Raw genomic sequence first — 17,018 nt, forward strand, 5'->3', positions numbered from 1 at the left:
AAGGACTCGTAGGATTGGGCATCTCGCGTGGGCTGAAGAGCTGGGATGGAGGTGGGTGAAACGGAGGACCCACCTTTTCACCATGGCAGCTGGGTCCCGGTGTCTCGCCTTTCCATCTGAGCGCTCCACTGTGCCCACATGAGGTGCCTTTTTGCCAAGCAGTGCTGAATGAATCGATGTCGTGGATTGCCACGTGGTTTGAGCCCTTCGTGTGTGTAAATTTCACGACAATCCGTGTAGCCGCCTGTGCTGTGCGTCGGGCCACACGATGCGCGCGCATGCAGACAGACAGACGCACGCTCTCAGTTTGGTGTCTCAGAATGCGGCCTGTCACCTCGCCACCTCCCGCCGGCGAGAAATACGGCCCCGTAACGATCAGCTGTTTTTGGAACTGGGACGCTTGCACTGGGGACCGTTTGTAGCCAATAAGCGACTGCCGCCACGGGGGGAAAGAGACACTAGCTCAATTCCACATGTGGGAGCGATGTTACAGTTCCGCGGATGCCTGCCGAACAGCTCTTGTTTAGGTGGCATTGCCGTAGCGCGTACAGATTGGAAGCGTCGGCCTTTTTTGCGAGTGACGCGCTGGAGTGGATCCGAGTGGCGGCCCTCCCTGCCAGCGGCGTCTCGACTGATGCGTTGCGTCACTTCGAGACAGCGTCGGCTACCCACACGGAGCCAGTGGCAGTGTGAGCAGCTGACGAGGACATCTCTGCGGCACCGTTCCGCCGCCGCGGCGCCGCTCTGTCTTTCTCTGCGGCACCGTTCCGCCGCCGCGGCGCCGCTCTGTCTTTCGGACCGGCGCCGGCTCATCAATTATACATGGCAGCTTCATGGGCGCAGGAGGCAGCCGGCTCGGCGGACCGGCGTGGTAAGGTGCCCCGGGCCGCCGGCGCCCCGAGCCCGCCCGACCTGCCGCGGCCGGCCGCTCCCCCCGGGGCCATTTGTCTTGGGCGGCGCCCCTCGCGGGCCGGAGGAGGGCCGCCACCGCCGCCCGGCCCGCCGACCATCCGACCCGTATGCGCGGACTGTTGCCGGCGCCGGGCCGCCGGGCCGACCCGGCCGGTGGACCGCGCCGGGTCCGGCGCCGGTAACGAGCGACCGATGGGCCCTGCTCTGGTCGCTCACCGGTCGTTACCGGGCGCGGGGTGGGACGACGGCCGCCCGGTGCTCCCGGCGTCCCGGCATCCGATGGTGTGGCGGCTCGGTGTCCCGGTGGCGTGGCGGCTCGGTGTTCCGATGGTGAGGCGGCTCGGCGTCCGATGGCGGGGTGACCTGGCATTCGATGGCGGAGTGGCTTGACATTCGATGGCGTAGCGGCCTGGTATCCCGATGGCGTGGCGGCCAGACACGGCCATTGGTCCGCCGCTAACCGGGGTACAGTGTCCGATGCACTCGAAGGGCGCGTACGTTTATGGGGTGGTGTGATCACAGACTCCGCCCGCCCGGTTCAGCATAAGAATATTATGAACGGCGTGGCGTGCCTGACGAGTTCTGGACTATAAAGTGCATGCTGAGCACCACGACCTGGCGGCCTCGCTATTTATGAGCTCCATGAAAATGCATGTCCTCGAAAGGGCTTATCGTAAATGAGTGCAGATTCCCACAGCAGATACTAAAATCGTAGTTGGCTGGCATAATACAGACTAAGCATGGTGTTTGATGTGCCCTTTTGGTCCCAAGGTCTTATCATGCCATAATGCACTATCATAATTTTGACTCGTAAGTTCGCAAGACCGTAAGTCATTAGTAAGACCCGTAAGATCATTTCCTGCAGTTCACAGACAGGCCCTTTTGAAGGCTTCAAAACAGCTCTTTCTGAGGTAGGTGCACGCAAACTTGTGCGTGCAATTAAACGCCGCCTAGTTCATGATAACCCAGTGGGGTGCCGGTAGTGGAGTGGTTAACGCGTCTGCGTTAACCACTACGCGTCTGGGAAACCAGAGGTACGGGGTTCAATTCCCCGCGGTGCCCGTCCTTCCTGCCAGGGTGAGAGGCAAGTGACGCCATATAACGTCAGCGGCTGAGTGCGTCGTAAAGCCCCAATGACACACACACACATGATAACCCAGCTATGTATGACGTTGTAGAAACGTCACGACTTCCGCCTCCCCAAGAGCCGTATTATCTTCAAGATAAAACAAATGCCACCAACAACTTATTAGTGTCTAAAGTACGGCAGCACGAGTCGGCGCATTAACAGAGAGTGGTCGGTTTTCAACGAGCTTAACGCATTTAATGCAAGTTTCTTACACGAACCACATTTTGTCATGCATGACACAGACATTTGGGTAGTTTGCTAGTTATGACGGAAAATGAGGCTCAGAATTGAATAACCTAAGGACAACGCCATCGCTGAGAATGTAAATGCAAGCAAAGAAAGATGCCATTACGGACAAATATACCAGGACACGACGAGAAGGGTCCAAAACACGCACATGTAGCGATTTTAGGTTCAATTCACACGCGTCAGTTGACAAGCCACCTCTCGGCGAGTTAAATTACTACACGTGAGTCAGCCCACCTGCTACAATGGCAATTCTGACATGACCAGCCTGGTAGCGGCTCAGACGTCACAAAAGTGTTCCATGACGCAATCAAACGGTAACATATCCACCATGTCTGATGTTTGCCTCAACGTTTCCAGATGGGAACATTCCCTCATATGCGGCCATCCCAGAATGATCTTGAATTTGTCTCATGAGTAACGCGTAGCCAGCAGACACAGGAGCAAACAAGCGCAGATCAGCGCGCGGAACACCCATCGGCAGAGCCGGTAACATGCGCTGTGCCGGCCGAGCGCGGGAGACTGAAGGCTGTGCCGGCCGAGCGCGGGGAACTGAAAGCTGCGCCGGCCGAGCGCGGGGACTGAAGGCTGTGCCGGCCGAGCGCGGGGAACTGAAGGCTGTGCCGGCCGAGCGCGGGGGACTGAAGGCTGTGCCGGCCGAGCGCGGGGACTGAAGGCTGCGCCGGCCGAGCGCGGGGGACTGAAGGCTGTGCCGGCCGAGCGCGGGGGACTGGAGCCTTTGCCGGCCGAGCGCGGGGGACTTAAGGCTGTGCCGGCCGAGCGCGGGGCACTGAAGGCTGTGCTGGCGAGATGGCGCGTGTTGTAACACTCGGCTGCTCTGCCCGCGTCCAGCCAGACATCCGGACATGGCACGCCGGACATCAGGCTTGAACAGTCCCGGCCTGACAGGAGCCCACTCATGCAGATGATCCGACGCTGGGCCAGCTCGACATACGTGCGGATAGGGAGCGAAAGGTACTTGATGTTGACCTGGCTGACCCACAAGCGCCCAGGGCGATTAACCGTGGCTGGGTTACGCTGCTTGCCAATGAGCTCGTTAGTTAGCCTGATCAGGCAGGCCCACCACCGGTATTGGATTATTTCGGGTACTGTGTACATTTGAGGTGGCTGCCGTCACAACAGTGATATTGTCTTTGTATCGGAGACATGGAAGCTCTGATGCCGAATCGTATTAAGCGAACTGACTACTGTCCGCCAAAGTTTTGCGACGGCAAGGGACGTTGGACGTGCGTGTAACCAACGAGTGATCCACGACTTGTGCCCTGCACGTTCTTAGGCGTAATATATATATATATATATATATATATATATATATATATATATATAGCATATAGTATTTATAATGTTTGTGTGCTTGTGCGTGCGTGCGTGCGTGGTTTCAAAGACTACAGACTGCGGTTTTGCAGTGCATGAGACGCATTTTTCGAAAGGTTTGTTTCCCTGAAAGCGATTTGTACACACTGAAGGTGGACATGCCAAGAAGGTTGCTAGTTAACGGCGTTAAGATTTTGGAACGGATCGTGAAGATGCTGGTGGCATCATTATTCAGTGGTTTGTCTAAGTCATTGATATTCGCTAATCTTGTCTGGGCCTGAGCCATCCGTCTCCAGTCGCCAGTGTTGTGGGCTGTTGACGAGTACTCCCCCCCCCCCCCTGGCGACAGCTGGCTGACCAGGGGCCTGGCCGACGCCGGAACCGCCAGCGTACGGCCTGGCCCCTGAAAGGCGGCGCACAATGGTGGCGACAATCGCCTTAGCGGCCGCTCTCTCGCTAATGAATCGGGCCGTGGTGGGCGGCGGCCCGGTTCCTCTGGGGCCACCCACGGGTCACGCTGTTCCCGGATCCGGCCTGCTCCCCCTCCCCCCGCTGAGGACAGTGTCCTTCCAGGCGGCTCTCACATCCGGTGCGATGTTGAAGGGGGGGGGGGGAAAGGGGGCGGTTAGAGGTGCCGTACGTTGGTCCGGATCAGGGGATAGATGTGCCGCGCGCCGGCTTGGGTGAGAGGCTAGAGGTGCCATGCATGGGCTTGGGCGTGGGCGTAGAGGTCCCGCGCGTCGGCTCGGTTGAGGGGGGGGGGGGGGGTGGAGATGCCGTGCGCCGACTCGGGTGAGGGAGCAGAGGTCCCGTGCGCCGGGTGCGTCGGCTCGGTTGAGGGGGTGGAGGTGCCGTGCGCCGACTCGGGTGAGGGAGCAGAGGTCCCGTGCGCCGGGTGCGTCGGCTCGGTTGAGGGGGGTGGAGGTGCCGTGCGCCGGCTCAGGTCAAGGGGATAGAGGTGCCGTACGCCGGCTCTGGTCACTCTCGTCGTTGTCGTCGGCCGCTCGGCGGTCGTCCAGAGCACGGCTGGACGGTCGTGGCGGCCGCGTGCGTGTTGTAGTGCGCAGCCCGGTCGTTGGATGGGCTTCTGAGCTGTTGCCGCTGGGAAATCAGCCAGCTGATTTTATCCGCTCACTTTGCCGTAAATATCTACCGTATGCGCTAGCCAATTTGCATAGGTTTGGTGCAACCTGCGCCTCTAGTAAACACTGTGACGTCACGTTACGCTGCGAATAAACCGATATCGCCAGCATGAATTCAGCATTGTCTAGCTTGTATCACTCTTTTTATGTTGATGGAATTCATTTTGAGTTTGTACGTTGAAAATGATTGAAGTTCAAAATACGTAGCTGTGCTGAGTAAATGATGTCACGAAGCAAATTATTGGCACACACACACACCCAGACATATATATATATATATATATATATATATATATATGTATATAAATTGGTCTGCGCGCTCTGTCGCCATGCTTGTGTTATGGTGACAACGTGCTGCATAAATGGTTATGCCACTGAATGCTTCCAGCTATACACTCCAGAAGAGCTCAGCAGATGGACGTAGACCATGTGGTTGATGGCTCATCGGTGTGCTGTATTGCACATGATGCATTTACAGAATTAACAAAAATCTTACTAAACCCACACTTCCGAATATTCGTGTGATCATGCTGCAGGGCAAGATAACTATAACGGAGGGCCTTTTTAAGGTATTAGGTAGGGGAGCATGTGCGGCAATCTGACCCTTACTGACAGCGGTGGTCAAATTCTCCCTTGTTGGGGGTGGAGCCTCACACTGATACACATTGCATATCGCAGTCAATGCGTTTCCTCTTGTTTGTTTTTATTTCAACACACACTGGCGAGTAGTCAAAAGCTGGAGAAGAGATATGTTATTTAAGCATTTCGCCACGTCGCAGGATAAATGTTATCCCACTAAAACTCCCTAAAGTTCTCTGCTGTAAAGTTATCAAAAGTGTTCAGTTCGGATGCACCATATGAGAAATACCTTTGTATGCCCGTGCGGGAGGTTGCTTGCCGAGTCTCGACTGCAAACAGTGCCGTGCGCTCAGCCTCAGGCTTTGCGCTGGGAGACATCATCCGTCTCAACCCGGCAAACAATCTTGTACGGCTCTCGTTCAGAGATGGATGTTTCCGTCAACGATCCGGGAACATTTGTCTTTGATCAGCGTGTTTGTAACACACAGGTCGTCTGGTGCCAAACAGACACACCGTCCTGTGGCAAGACGGTTGTCGGTGTCGCGCGCGTTCCGGCCATTGTGCTGCGTTGCGTGAGAGACTCACAGGGGCTCCGTGTTGACTCCAGGCCCGTCTGGCTTGACGAGGACAGACGCCGAAACAGTTCAGTCAGAAAAAAAAACATTTGTATCCACACATCAAAGACGGCTTCGACCCCCGGCCGCGGCTGTGGCCGCCGGGCATCTGCATTACGCCTCGATCGCCGCGCTACATGAAACACGACACAAAGCGCGCCGCCCATCCTAAAAAAAAGAGGATGCTTGTGAACAAAAGCCGCCTGTGTTTTGCGGAGTTTGTATTTTAGTGGTGCATTGGCATTTATGAGTTTTTGCATTGCTCCTCATGACAACGGAGCTGGATCGCTATGAACTATGTCACAATTATGCGCCATGTGCCAATCCGATCGTCAACGTTTACTCGCGGGCTTCCATGGTAAGCATATTTCTCTCCGTGTTTCGGCGGCCACGGACCATTTGCATGACTGAAGTGAAACTTCCGTGCTGTATGGAAGCGAACTGAAGCGATACGGTCCGTCCGCGCCAAGGTTTGTCTTTTTGGAGTGTCATTGTGCCGAACGAAGGGCCGCACTATGCCGGCAGGGCCCCGCCCTCCGTGTCAGATCGGCACGCGTCCATCTCCCCCGTGCCATCCTGAGCGTCGCCGGAGGGCGCCGGGAACGCCACGCGGCGGCAGCGGTGCCAGCTCAATATCCACATCGGCGCCGTCAAACTGTCCGCCGTTTCCATTTTACGGCGGCACACGTTATCGGCGCGGCCGGCGGGGCCGGGCAGTACGGGCCAGTCGCCGCTGCCTCGCCCATCTGTTTGTGCCGAGCATTGACGATCTTGGCGCGGACGTGACACAGTGGCGGCCGGCGACGGCCCGGCCCTTCAGTGACGGCCGTCGGGACGGACGGCTGTGGGGGGCCCGGCCAGAGCCGGCTCCGACGGCCGGCGATGGAGGTGCTCACAGACAGGCTGTGGCAAGGCAGGGGCGTGTATCTCATGCTCATCCGGCCACGGACGCACGCCCTCTTGTAATGATAGCGTCGGTGGACAGATGACCGCGACACTCCCACCATTCGGGGTGTGTGACATCTAGAGCCAAGTAGAATGTGGCGTCGGGAACCCGCGCGCAACTGCATCTGAATATGTGTGTCGATCATTGGGGCAAGGTCCTATAACAGGTGGGGCAGCAGAACAATACCAGAATATGCTAGATTTTAAATTGGTACCGGCACAGCGAGTTTCTATGCCGCTTTTTCAATAATTGTTGCATTACTGCCATTCAAATAAAGATTATGAAGCACATAATATCTGGCTAAGCGTTATAATCTGTTATAGGAAATATGTAAATTAGCATCCTTGATAGCCTAAACCTTTGACTGAATCTGACAATGTTACAATTATGGTGCTCCGGTGACATAAAACTGTACTGGTTCTGCTGACAGCATACAGGGCAGCACGCATTTTCGCCGTTCGTTGCTTGGCAATCCCGGTGAACATTTTCGTAAGAATAACTGCAATTACACTGTCTTGACGTTTATGTAATCATCTTCCCCGAATTGTGTTCTAAAAGAGCCTACAAGCAAACGAAACCTCTAAATTTTAGATCTTGTACCACTGTTACATTCAAATTTGTTACGGAAGGTCTGTCTGTGTTCATCCAGGTGTGATGATAATATTGTGAACGCATTATGGGCGCTGCACCAGTGGTCAGTGGTTAGGGATTCCAGTTGAGTTTGGGCCCTCAGTTCATACTTAGCTCCACTCACTCCACTCAGCCCCAGCGAACTGAGCAGTGGGAAATGATGTAACCCTCCACTCATAAGACACCAACAGACGGGTTTGTTTCTTCCAAGATTTAGCTCACTTTGTTCTCAAAGTCAGGTTGCAGGCCAAATGTTTTTTTTTTGGGGGGGGGGCTGGAGTCCCCGACTGAAAAGGAAACTGCCTCCCTGCCAAATGGCAATCAGTGTTGGGGATGTCTTTATAGTTGCTGGTGTCAAGTGTGACCTAGCACACACCTTATAAAGATGCCCTTATGTTTCTAGTACTGGTACAGCTACAGAAATATGTCTAAGGCATGCCATTTGGGGAAGGCAAAGGTTGTCACAGGTTTTCCTTCACACAGGCAACCCCTCATGCTGTTGAAAAATGACTAGCTGCATTTATTAGTGCTGCATGATACATGGATGAATTACCCTGTCCCCAAATTCTGTTAGGTTCTGTGCAGCCTATTGGAATTGCTTGTCTACTAGAACTGAAATTTCCCCCTCATTTCTACAGCTTGAAAGATGACACCCTGCCCTGCGCACTCAAATCTGAAGTCGGTCTCAGCCTACCAGCAGATAGCGAAGACATCACACAAAAGTCTTAAGCTCGACACTTAACGTTTTGCCTTTAGATGTGCAACTAACCATGTTTGGCACATCAAACCAATTTTGTAAGGCCTCACGGTGCCAGGATCATCTACATCACAAGTGACCTACACATTTGCAATATGATCTGGTCCAGTTCTCATTATTTCTTGGCTTTTGAAGGTCATGAGCATGGGAAGAGGATGGGGGGGGAGGGGGGGTGAGAAGATTGCCGCTTGGGGCTGATTTTCAACCTCTTTGAAAGTGTTGTGTTGCCCCTATGGACATTACTGGACATAAGTCATCAAAAGTTTATTGGAGAGCTCATGTCGCCCCTGCTCGTAATAGAAGCCTGCAGCACGACAATTTCTTGCTGGAATGACTTGCAGAAGCATGGCTGTCGTTTTTTACCTGCATTTAAGTCTGCAGGCGTTTAACCTCAATGCTACGCGTTTGGGACCATAACTGCACCTGCCCAAAATCGCAAACAAATTAAGGTTAGGTATGGCTGCGACGGTGCACAGAAGGAGCACTCCAAAAAAGAGCATATGCACTCTTAGCTTTCTTTTCAGATTGTCATGTTGATTCGGATTACATTTCAGATTGCGGAATCAGATTGTATCTGCCTTTCCAGCCTTTCTGCTCAGCAAAGCTTCCAGTGCCTCTCTTAATACGCGCTCTGGTGGGGGTCAAATTGGCCCCCTCGGAAGGGTTTTCCGGAATGGTTTCCGAACGACGGGGCGTGGGCGCGACAAATTTTGCATAACTGTAGACAATTAAATGGCGGATCGTCTGGCATCAAAAATTTAGATGTACCTTGTAACGTCGCTGACCTATGGCAGGTCAAAATTAGGCTATTCTTTCAGCGAGGGTAATTTCCAGGGAATCGTTCAATCTGATCCAACAACGGAGTGTTAGACGAAGCCATACATCCCTGAGATACTTGCTTAGGCAACAAAACAATTGAATAAACAAATTACATTGACCCAAGGTCAGGTATGGAGGTTTGACCGAGGTCACAATCAACCTGCTTTATTACTGCAGGGCTTGTTGTATGGGGCAGTGTCTGATGCTCATTTCGAAGTTGTTGATAACAGAAACCGCATTATACACCTGCTATAGACTTCTTAAGGGTCATAATAGGTCACTGACCTAGAATGACCCGGGTCAGCATCTTGTTTATAGGAACATACTGCCTAACGTAATCTATGTCGCTTATCCAAATGCAAAACGCAAAGCGGTCTGGTATGATTTTGGCCACCATGACCTTCAAAAGGTCAAATGAGGTCACTGATCTTAGATGAGCATGTAACCTTTTGCTTTGAACAGCTGTCTAGGTTCCAGGGGCCCTTTGGAGAACAACCTTAAATTTGACCTTGTTTGACCTTATTTGGCCAGAAGGTCATGACCTAAGGATCTCAAGCTGTGACCTAAGTGAGATCACGTACAGGTCAATACACGCTGTGAATTTGATGCCTGGCTCTCTTAGTTTCTGAGATCGCAGGGGGGTCAGTAATCCCCCGAGCGAAGGGTATCTATCTAACCGGCCATCCGGGCACGTGTTAACATTGCATGTAATCGTTGCCGCCCTCTCAGTGGTTGCACACTCAAGCATTTCTCTTCCATTGAGCTGACCGCTCGTTTATACGTACCATTGGTTTGAAGTAACCCGCATCTGGATCGCAGTTAGAAACGCTCGGTAACAGTAAGGGTGGTAATCGTGTGTGACGTTCGTAAAAGTCGGCCTTATTGGATGTCAAACATGATATGGGAATACGGGCTGGTGTTGAAATATTTGACCAGCCACAGCTGTTTTAACCACGGGTCTGGATGGGAGAAATGCTAGCAAACGTCTTGGGACTTATTTTATGGGAGAGAACGGCTTAGCAGCATTCGAAAAACGATCATTAAAAAACACGTATTGCGATGCCCTTCAACACGTAAATGCCCTGAGGCAGTTTCATGGTGACGTCACCATGGGATTGCCAGGTCTAGTCCCGACTAGGTTCCGACTCCCCCCTCCCCCCTGCATTGGGGCATGACTCCTTCGGACCACCATTTCAATTCTCTGAAACCAACACGTGCGTTGTATGGAAGAATCTCTTCTCATCTCAGCAGTTAGGCGTGTTCTACATTCACAAAGAAAACATTAGATAGTTGTGAACACACTGTATGACGTTCTCAGCGTTGACGCCGTTGGATGTAAGCCGATGGTTAATGGCGAGTTATGGGGTTCAGACTAAGATCTGCGTGGTGCACATATTGCGCGTCCAACATGTTGCGAACTACGTGTGACAATGCACCAAATAACGTCGTTGCATAGCTCTTGTCGAACAGCTTTGAACAATTGTTGGTATGGCATCTTGCATCAGACCACAAAGCCCAAATATAGTTCTAGCAGCCCTTCGATTAAACACATTTGTGGGAACAAGCATAATCCGAGATACTCTTGATGGCGTTGATTGGGAGAGGAGTGTCATGATATTTAAGGGAGGGGTTCACATGTAAAGGTATTGAAATAAGTATCGGATATGATGAAACGAGTTCACTTATACCACTAATGGTATACTTTTAAGCAGAAAAGGCTGTTCTAGACACCACCATGTCTGTGATAAAGAAATGTGCTCCTCAATGCATCATTGTTTGATGACGTCATGGTACCTTGCACATTGATTGAGAACCGATTGACGGCTGTTGTTCTGTAAATCGTGCTCACGAACGCCAGATGTGAACGCCTCGACCGTAATGTTTTTCTTGGCCTTGATCGTCGCATGGCTTATGAATTGGCAGGATTTGAGTGCTGTTATTATGACGTCATGAGTTCCAAAGGGACCTCTAAATACCCCCCCCCCCCCGAGATACTTTCCCCATTTTCGCGGGCGTGTGGCTCAGAAACTAGAGAGGTTTATGTCTAAGGAAGGGCAGGGCTGTGAACTGTACCCAATGATCTCCGACATGTCTTTTTCAGCTCAAACCCCCCTGTACATGTGGAACGCCCCCTTATTGTTATTATTATTATTATTCGAATCAGGCTCACGCCCGTCATATCTAATAGATGCCCCAAATGGCCGTGTTATTATAGCGGAGGGCGGTTCTTGATAAGAACTGTGCCGTCAGCAGCGAAATCTGTCTATCAGACGTTGGCCTTCTGTCGTTGGTACACTGGGTGCTGCGTCACCGCAAATACGAATGTTTCAGAAGCCATGCTTTGTTGTTGATCTTGAGCACAACACAGTCAGGGAGGTGGGATTCTTGCGTGACGTACTTTTGATATGTCAAACATGTTTAAGTGATATTCCCATGAGCGATGCGTCAAAGACTGCATAAGGTCATTTGCACCTTACTCTGAAACAAGAGGATTTCAAATATTAAAAAGCTGATGTCTGTGAACTGTAGGAAATGATCATTAGGATGGCCGTCTGGATGCGAGACCCCATGCAAATGTGGAACAATCGCCCAAAGTAAAGCTGTGGAAATTAGCATACGGCAGCTTTTCAGTCCCTACCCTAAGAAAAGGATTTGCTCTAGAGCCCGCACTCTGGAAGTTACTGCTGACATTTTGGCACAACTGGCACAACAGACTCCGGTGTCTTGTTCGTCCATGCGTTAGTAGAAGTGTCAGGAAAGCCTGCAGCGTGCATTGTATTACGCCGTTGAAACGTTTTTGAAAGTGCTGCGGGACTGTTGGCTCCTGTAAGTAGTTCAAAGCAGTGACTGATGGCTTTAAAGAGGTCTTCAACTGAAGCCAGTGTTTTGCTGCGATAAATAATGAGTTGAAATCGATTGTGACGTGAGCCGTTCCACATGATTATTTTAAAACGGGTCCAGATGCTGGAAAATCTCGCTCGCATAGAGCTGAAGTGAAAAATGTATCACATTTGTCTCCTTTTGTTTGTTTAGCAAAGGTAGTTGCAGATCAATATGAAGGTCTCGGCAGGGTGGTTTGGTTGGACGCGTGGGCATCCCTCTCGCTCGTTGGATATGCAGGACTTGGCGTTCGGGCAAGCGATACTTGGCATACAACCAGGCGCGTAAGGCGGCTGCCCGGCCGCCGCAGGCTGTCTCGTCGGTGCGTTGTAAACAGGGTCCTCGCCATCTAGTGAGCCCCAGAGCCAACCGTCCTGTGCAGCATGCCGTGGTTACCTAACGAGGTCATGGGCGGTGGACCGGACTGGGTGTGTGCCTGCCAACGTCGCCAATCTGTTGCTCCGTCTCCGCGTGCGTACACCGGGTCTCTCTGGGGCGTGCTCCGGCGGAGGCGGTCGCGCCTGGCGGTCTGATGCCGGCGATGCGGCACGCCAGCGACCGAGCCGCAGGACGGCCGTGTCGCCTGCGCCGCACGACCCGCTGCCCGACACGTAATCTGGCCGCGCTCCCGGCCCGATTCCGCTGTACGTGCGATGTTTTTCTGGGAAATTATTGTCGGAGGAACGACTGGCCGTCGGGCCGCGGTGCGTGCCGACCACCGTCGGACGGTCCCGGCCGCGGCTAACGTTGTTTATCAGCGGCCGGGCGAGGGGGGGGGGGGGGGAGGGGCCGAACGGCGCCGCAGGTCGGGCCGGGGTGTGGCTCCCTGCGGACCACGCGCGACCGCCGCCCGTTCCCAGCTGCGGCGTCGGGCCGCCGCCGCCGTCGCCACGGAGGGTCCGCTCAGCCTGGTCTCGCTCGGAGCCGTCCCAGAATCGGCTCAGAGCGCCCCTGCGACGCTCGCGCCGAGCCGCCGGCAAAGTGGAGCTTTGGGAGAGCACCGGCGGCTCGCCGGACCGCCGGGGCCTGGCGAATGCGCCCTGGGGACGCGTCCGAGCCGCACAACACGGCACCCCGGATGCCCTTCAGACGGCCGCTAGTGAAAACATATCGCAGGCGCGCGTCGAAACACGGAGCGGACCGATGGCTTATTCAGCCGGTATTCAGAGCCGATTTGTGCGCCCGAAAGACGAGAGTGGAGCCGTCAGAGGGCTTGAGAAACGGCGAGTGATGCCATCGGAGCAGATTCGCGCGCGGCCGCCTCGCGTTCGCTGTTTGTTTTCTGAAGTTGAAAGAGGAATCAGTGCGGGGAGCTGTCGAGCTGCCGCGTGTTCGGCGCTGTTACTCGGCTGCCCTGCCGAGTGACGGTACCGACGCGCACCACAGACCCGGAGTAAGTCACGCCCTGCCGCGTGTTCGGCGCTGTTACTCGGCTGCCCTGCCGAATGACGGTACCGACGCGCACCACAGACCCGGAGCAAGTCACGCCCTGCCGCGTGTTCGGCGCTGTTACTCGGCTGCCCTGCCGAATGACGGTACCGACGCGCACCACAGACCCGGAGCAAGTCACGCCCTGCCGCTGGGGTCTCCGCGCTGACGAGGCGACGCTGGCCGGCACTGAGTGGCTGAAGCAGCGAGCCAGCCTAAGTGCGCGTCACGGCGAGGCTTTGGTTAATGTCGTGTTTTATCCCACGGGTTTGAATGAACGCGATGTGGAAGGAAGTCTGCGATAGTGGTGGCCAGATCGTGATGCCGCGCGCCGCAATAGGAATATTTGGTATAAATGCCTCATATGCTTGGCACAGGTTATCATTGAGGTTACGTGGGTGTCGGTGTTTTAGATGTACGCCTTCAACGCACTAGGCCCGATAAATGCTTTTTCGCAGCGAGCTGGAGTACATTCGCTTGCTTTTGAGTTTTTGCGCTTAAGTTCACCGTCATAATAGCCAGAGACGTTTTTCCTCGAGCATTCATTGTACAAATAGGCGTGGCAAGCGATTTGCAATTTGCAAATTTGATGCCAGGTGTGACATATTCTTTCGGGCTTTCCTTTCAGTCCTTGTGAAATATCTGGTTGCAGGAGCCTGACGAAGAAGTTCGCGTGCTTTGAATGGCGTGGCATTTCGTGTTAGTACCTGTCGGCAGGCCTGGTGTGCTCGCCTGTCGGTACTGCCTGTCGGAAGCCCCAGGTGTGCTTGCCTGTCAGTTACTGCCTGTCGAGAGGCCTGGGTGTGCTTGCCTGTCGGTTACTACCTGCCGAGGGGTCTGGGTGTGCTCGCCTGTCGGTTACTACCTGTCGAGGGGCTTGGTGTGCTCGCGTGTCGGTTACTGCCTGCCGGGAAGCCCGGATTTGCTCGCCTGCCGATTACTACCTGTCGAGAGGCCTGGGTGTGCCCGCCTGTCGGCTACTGCCTGTCAGGAGGCCTGGGTGCGCTCGTCTGTTGGTCACTGCTGTGCCCCGCTGTTGTCGGAGCTCCTGTGCCGTACTCCACTGCTGTCGGAACTCCTTGCCATGCGCTGCCGTTGTCGGGATGCCGTGTCGTGCTCCGTCGCTGTCGGAGCTCCGTGCCATGCTCTGCCGTTGTCGGAGCTCTTGTGCCGTGCTCCGCCGCTGTCAGAGCTCCGTGGTCATTGCGTGCAGAAGCGCATCGCCTGGCGTACCTCTGTAGGCAGTGTGTTGATGCTCTGCCGCTGCCCCAGCCGCTGTTCGAATGGGCAGATAGATTCGAAGTGGGTGCAGACAGTGGGCCTCGGTTCCCACAGCCAGTTTAAACGTCAGCACCCGCGCTGTGATTGCTGCGACAACTTCGGGGAAGCTGCTCCCATCTTGCATCACCCGATGTTCTTTAAAAACAGTAAGAATGCAGCTGTGATAACCGAACACTATACCGTACGCTTAGTATGTCACAACCACCCGCAACACACTGGTGAGGTCTCGTCACAGACGGGAGGGTCACCTCCGCCGATCTCACCTTCACCCACCAGCTGACCGGGGGGCTCCAGAGACGCGCCGGCCGCTGACCGGGACCCGGTGTCACGGCCGGCACCCTCTGCCGCCAGTCCATGAGCTTGTCAGCGGCGACCGACGCCAGCTCGCACGGTTAGCGCGGCGCCGCAGACAGCGGCTGGTCACGGGGCGGGCGGCCCAGCCGCGCCTGACGTGCGTGACAAATGGCGGCGTCACGGCTGGCGGCACGCGCGCCCGGCGGCGTGGCGCCGACGGACGCCGGCTGGTCAGCGGGCGTGGTCAGGGGCCGGCTGGCTGACCCGGCGTCTTCGGTCCCGGCCACGGTCAGCCGGCCTCGTAGCGGCCTCCCGCCAGACGGACTCTGCTTACTGACATGGAACCGCTCCGTACTGTGCACGAAGCTTCGAGTGGGTCCGTAGCGCCCGCTTGTGACCTGCCTATCACTTTGCCAGTTCTCAGCCGTTTGGCGGCTGTCTGCCGGTGTGTGGCGGTCGGTTTGTTCGGACGTCTCTCGCGGGAGAACGTCGGTTCGTCCGGACCTCCGCCGCCATCTGACCGTCCACTTGTTCCTTCGCCCTTCAACAGGCGTGCGCCGGGCGTTCGACTACCGCGACATGCGCCAGCACACGGAGCGGCTGTGGCGACGGCTGCCAGAGATCCGCGACTGCGTCACGCAGCGCAAACGACACGCCCAGTTCCGCACCAACCGGCTTATGTGGCAGGTGTACAAACAGGTGAGCGTCGCTCGGCCGGGGCCGCCCCGGAGGCGGGCACGCGACGGCGGGAGCGACCGGCGAGATCATGCCCACCTGTCGTCTCCGCAAGAGCAGCTGAACTGATAGTTTGCCGCGTCCTTGGCCGAAGCGGCGCTATTTGTCGATAAACACTGCAGGGATTAAATTTCGAGTGCTTGCGATGGATAGCGATGGGAGCTAAGTTGTTGATCGCGCTCGTGATCCGGCGTTATTGGGATCGCGACGATTGTGATGGCGTCGGATGAGCTCCGGTCAGTTGCCGCGGACGATGTGGCCGGCGGCGGCGCTGCGGCGGCGCGCGCGGCCGCGGAGGTCGGTGTCTCAGTCGGCACGGTGGGGCGCGGCGCGGCGCGGCTGTTGACCAGTTTGCAGAGTTTGTGTGCGGCCGGCAGGTCGGCACCGGTCGGCAGCGCTGAGGCGGGCGGCGGCGGATCCCGCCGCGGGCGAAAACTTGCCCGCTTCCGTCGCCTGTCAAAGTGCTGCGCTGTCGGCCGGCAACTTATGCCGGTAAACACGACCGGGCGGCACGGCCTCCCCGGCTCCCCTGAGGGAGCGGGGCGGCACCGCCGGCGGCGCGGCCTGGCGCACACGAGCCGCGGTCGGGGCCGTCGCCCCTCGGGCTTCCGCTGAGGGGTCGGGGCGGCGCGGCGGAGTTGTAGCCGCCGGACGCCGCTAGGTCTGGGGCCGCTGACGCCGAGTGTGCGTGGGGGGGGGGGGGGGCAGCCGGCGCGTGTTGAACTGTTTCTGTCTGTGGTGCTGGCGACGGGGCGGGGCGGGGCGGCCCCTAGCGGTGACATACACAGGGCGGTGCCGGCTCAGAAACCTGACCTGGTGCCCAGCTCAGGGTAGCGGGTGACAACCGGCCGGAAAAGGTGACGAAGGAGCACAGCCGGATGGCGCAACTCTTCGGACTGAAGTTTGCGCTGCTGTTGGGCCCGTCGAAACGGTATCAACAACAGCAGATGGCAGTGACAACATGTTTGCCTAAGTGGCTGCCTCGTGACGCTCACGCCCGTCTGCGTTTTTGGCGGGGTGGGAGGGGTGGGGTGGGGGGGAGGAGGAGAGTCACGTTTGGTGCCCGGCAGTCGGGATGAGCGCCGCCATGTGGTGCCGAAGTTGATGCGAGGCTGTCGTACGCCCGAAGACGGTATGCAGTCGTCCGAGCATTTACCATGGGCGCCCGATATCACATGCTGCCATCCCAAACGTGTTTATTTGAGGCAGTCATGCATGTTTGCCATTGCGCTGCAGCCGTTTCCATGACATTTTTTCTTAGCAATGCTGGCAGAAAGCCCAGGCTTGAGCC

The 17,018-nt window shown here is 55.7% G+C and overlaps 1 protein-coding gene across 1 annotated transcript in view; it reads left to right on the top strand.

The window, feature by feature from the left end:
* The window catches only part of LOC119112236 (uncharacterized), a 62,501-nt gene that overhangs the window by 16,770 nt on the left and 28,713 nt on the right, over positions 1-17,018 (top strand). Inside the window, exon 3 of the mRNA XM_037236334.1 lies at positions 15,543-15,691. Coding sequence (XP_037092229.1) covers positions 15,543-15,691 — 149 coding nt within the window. The remainder of the gene's footprint in view (positions 1-15,542; positions 15,692-17,018) is intronic.

Source organism: Pollicipes pollicipes, unplaced genomic scaffold, assembly GCF_011947565.3.
Source record: "Pollicipes pollicipes isolate AB1234 unplaced genomic scaffold, Ppol_2.1 Scaffold_7261;HRSCAF=8764_pilon_pilon_pilon, whole genome shotgun sequence".
In the NCBI taxonomy this organism is placed as follows: domain Eukaryota; kingdom Metazoa; phylum Arthropoda; class Thecostraca; order Pollicipedomorpha; family Pollicipedidae; genus Pollicipes; species Pollicipes pollicipes.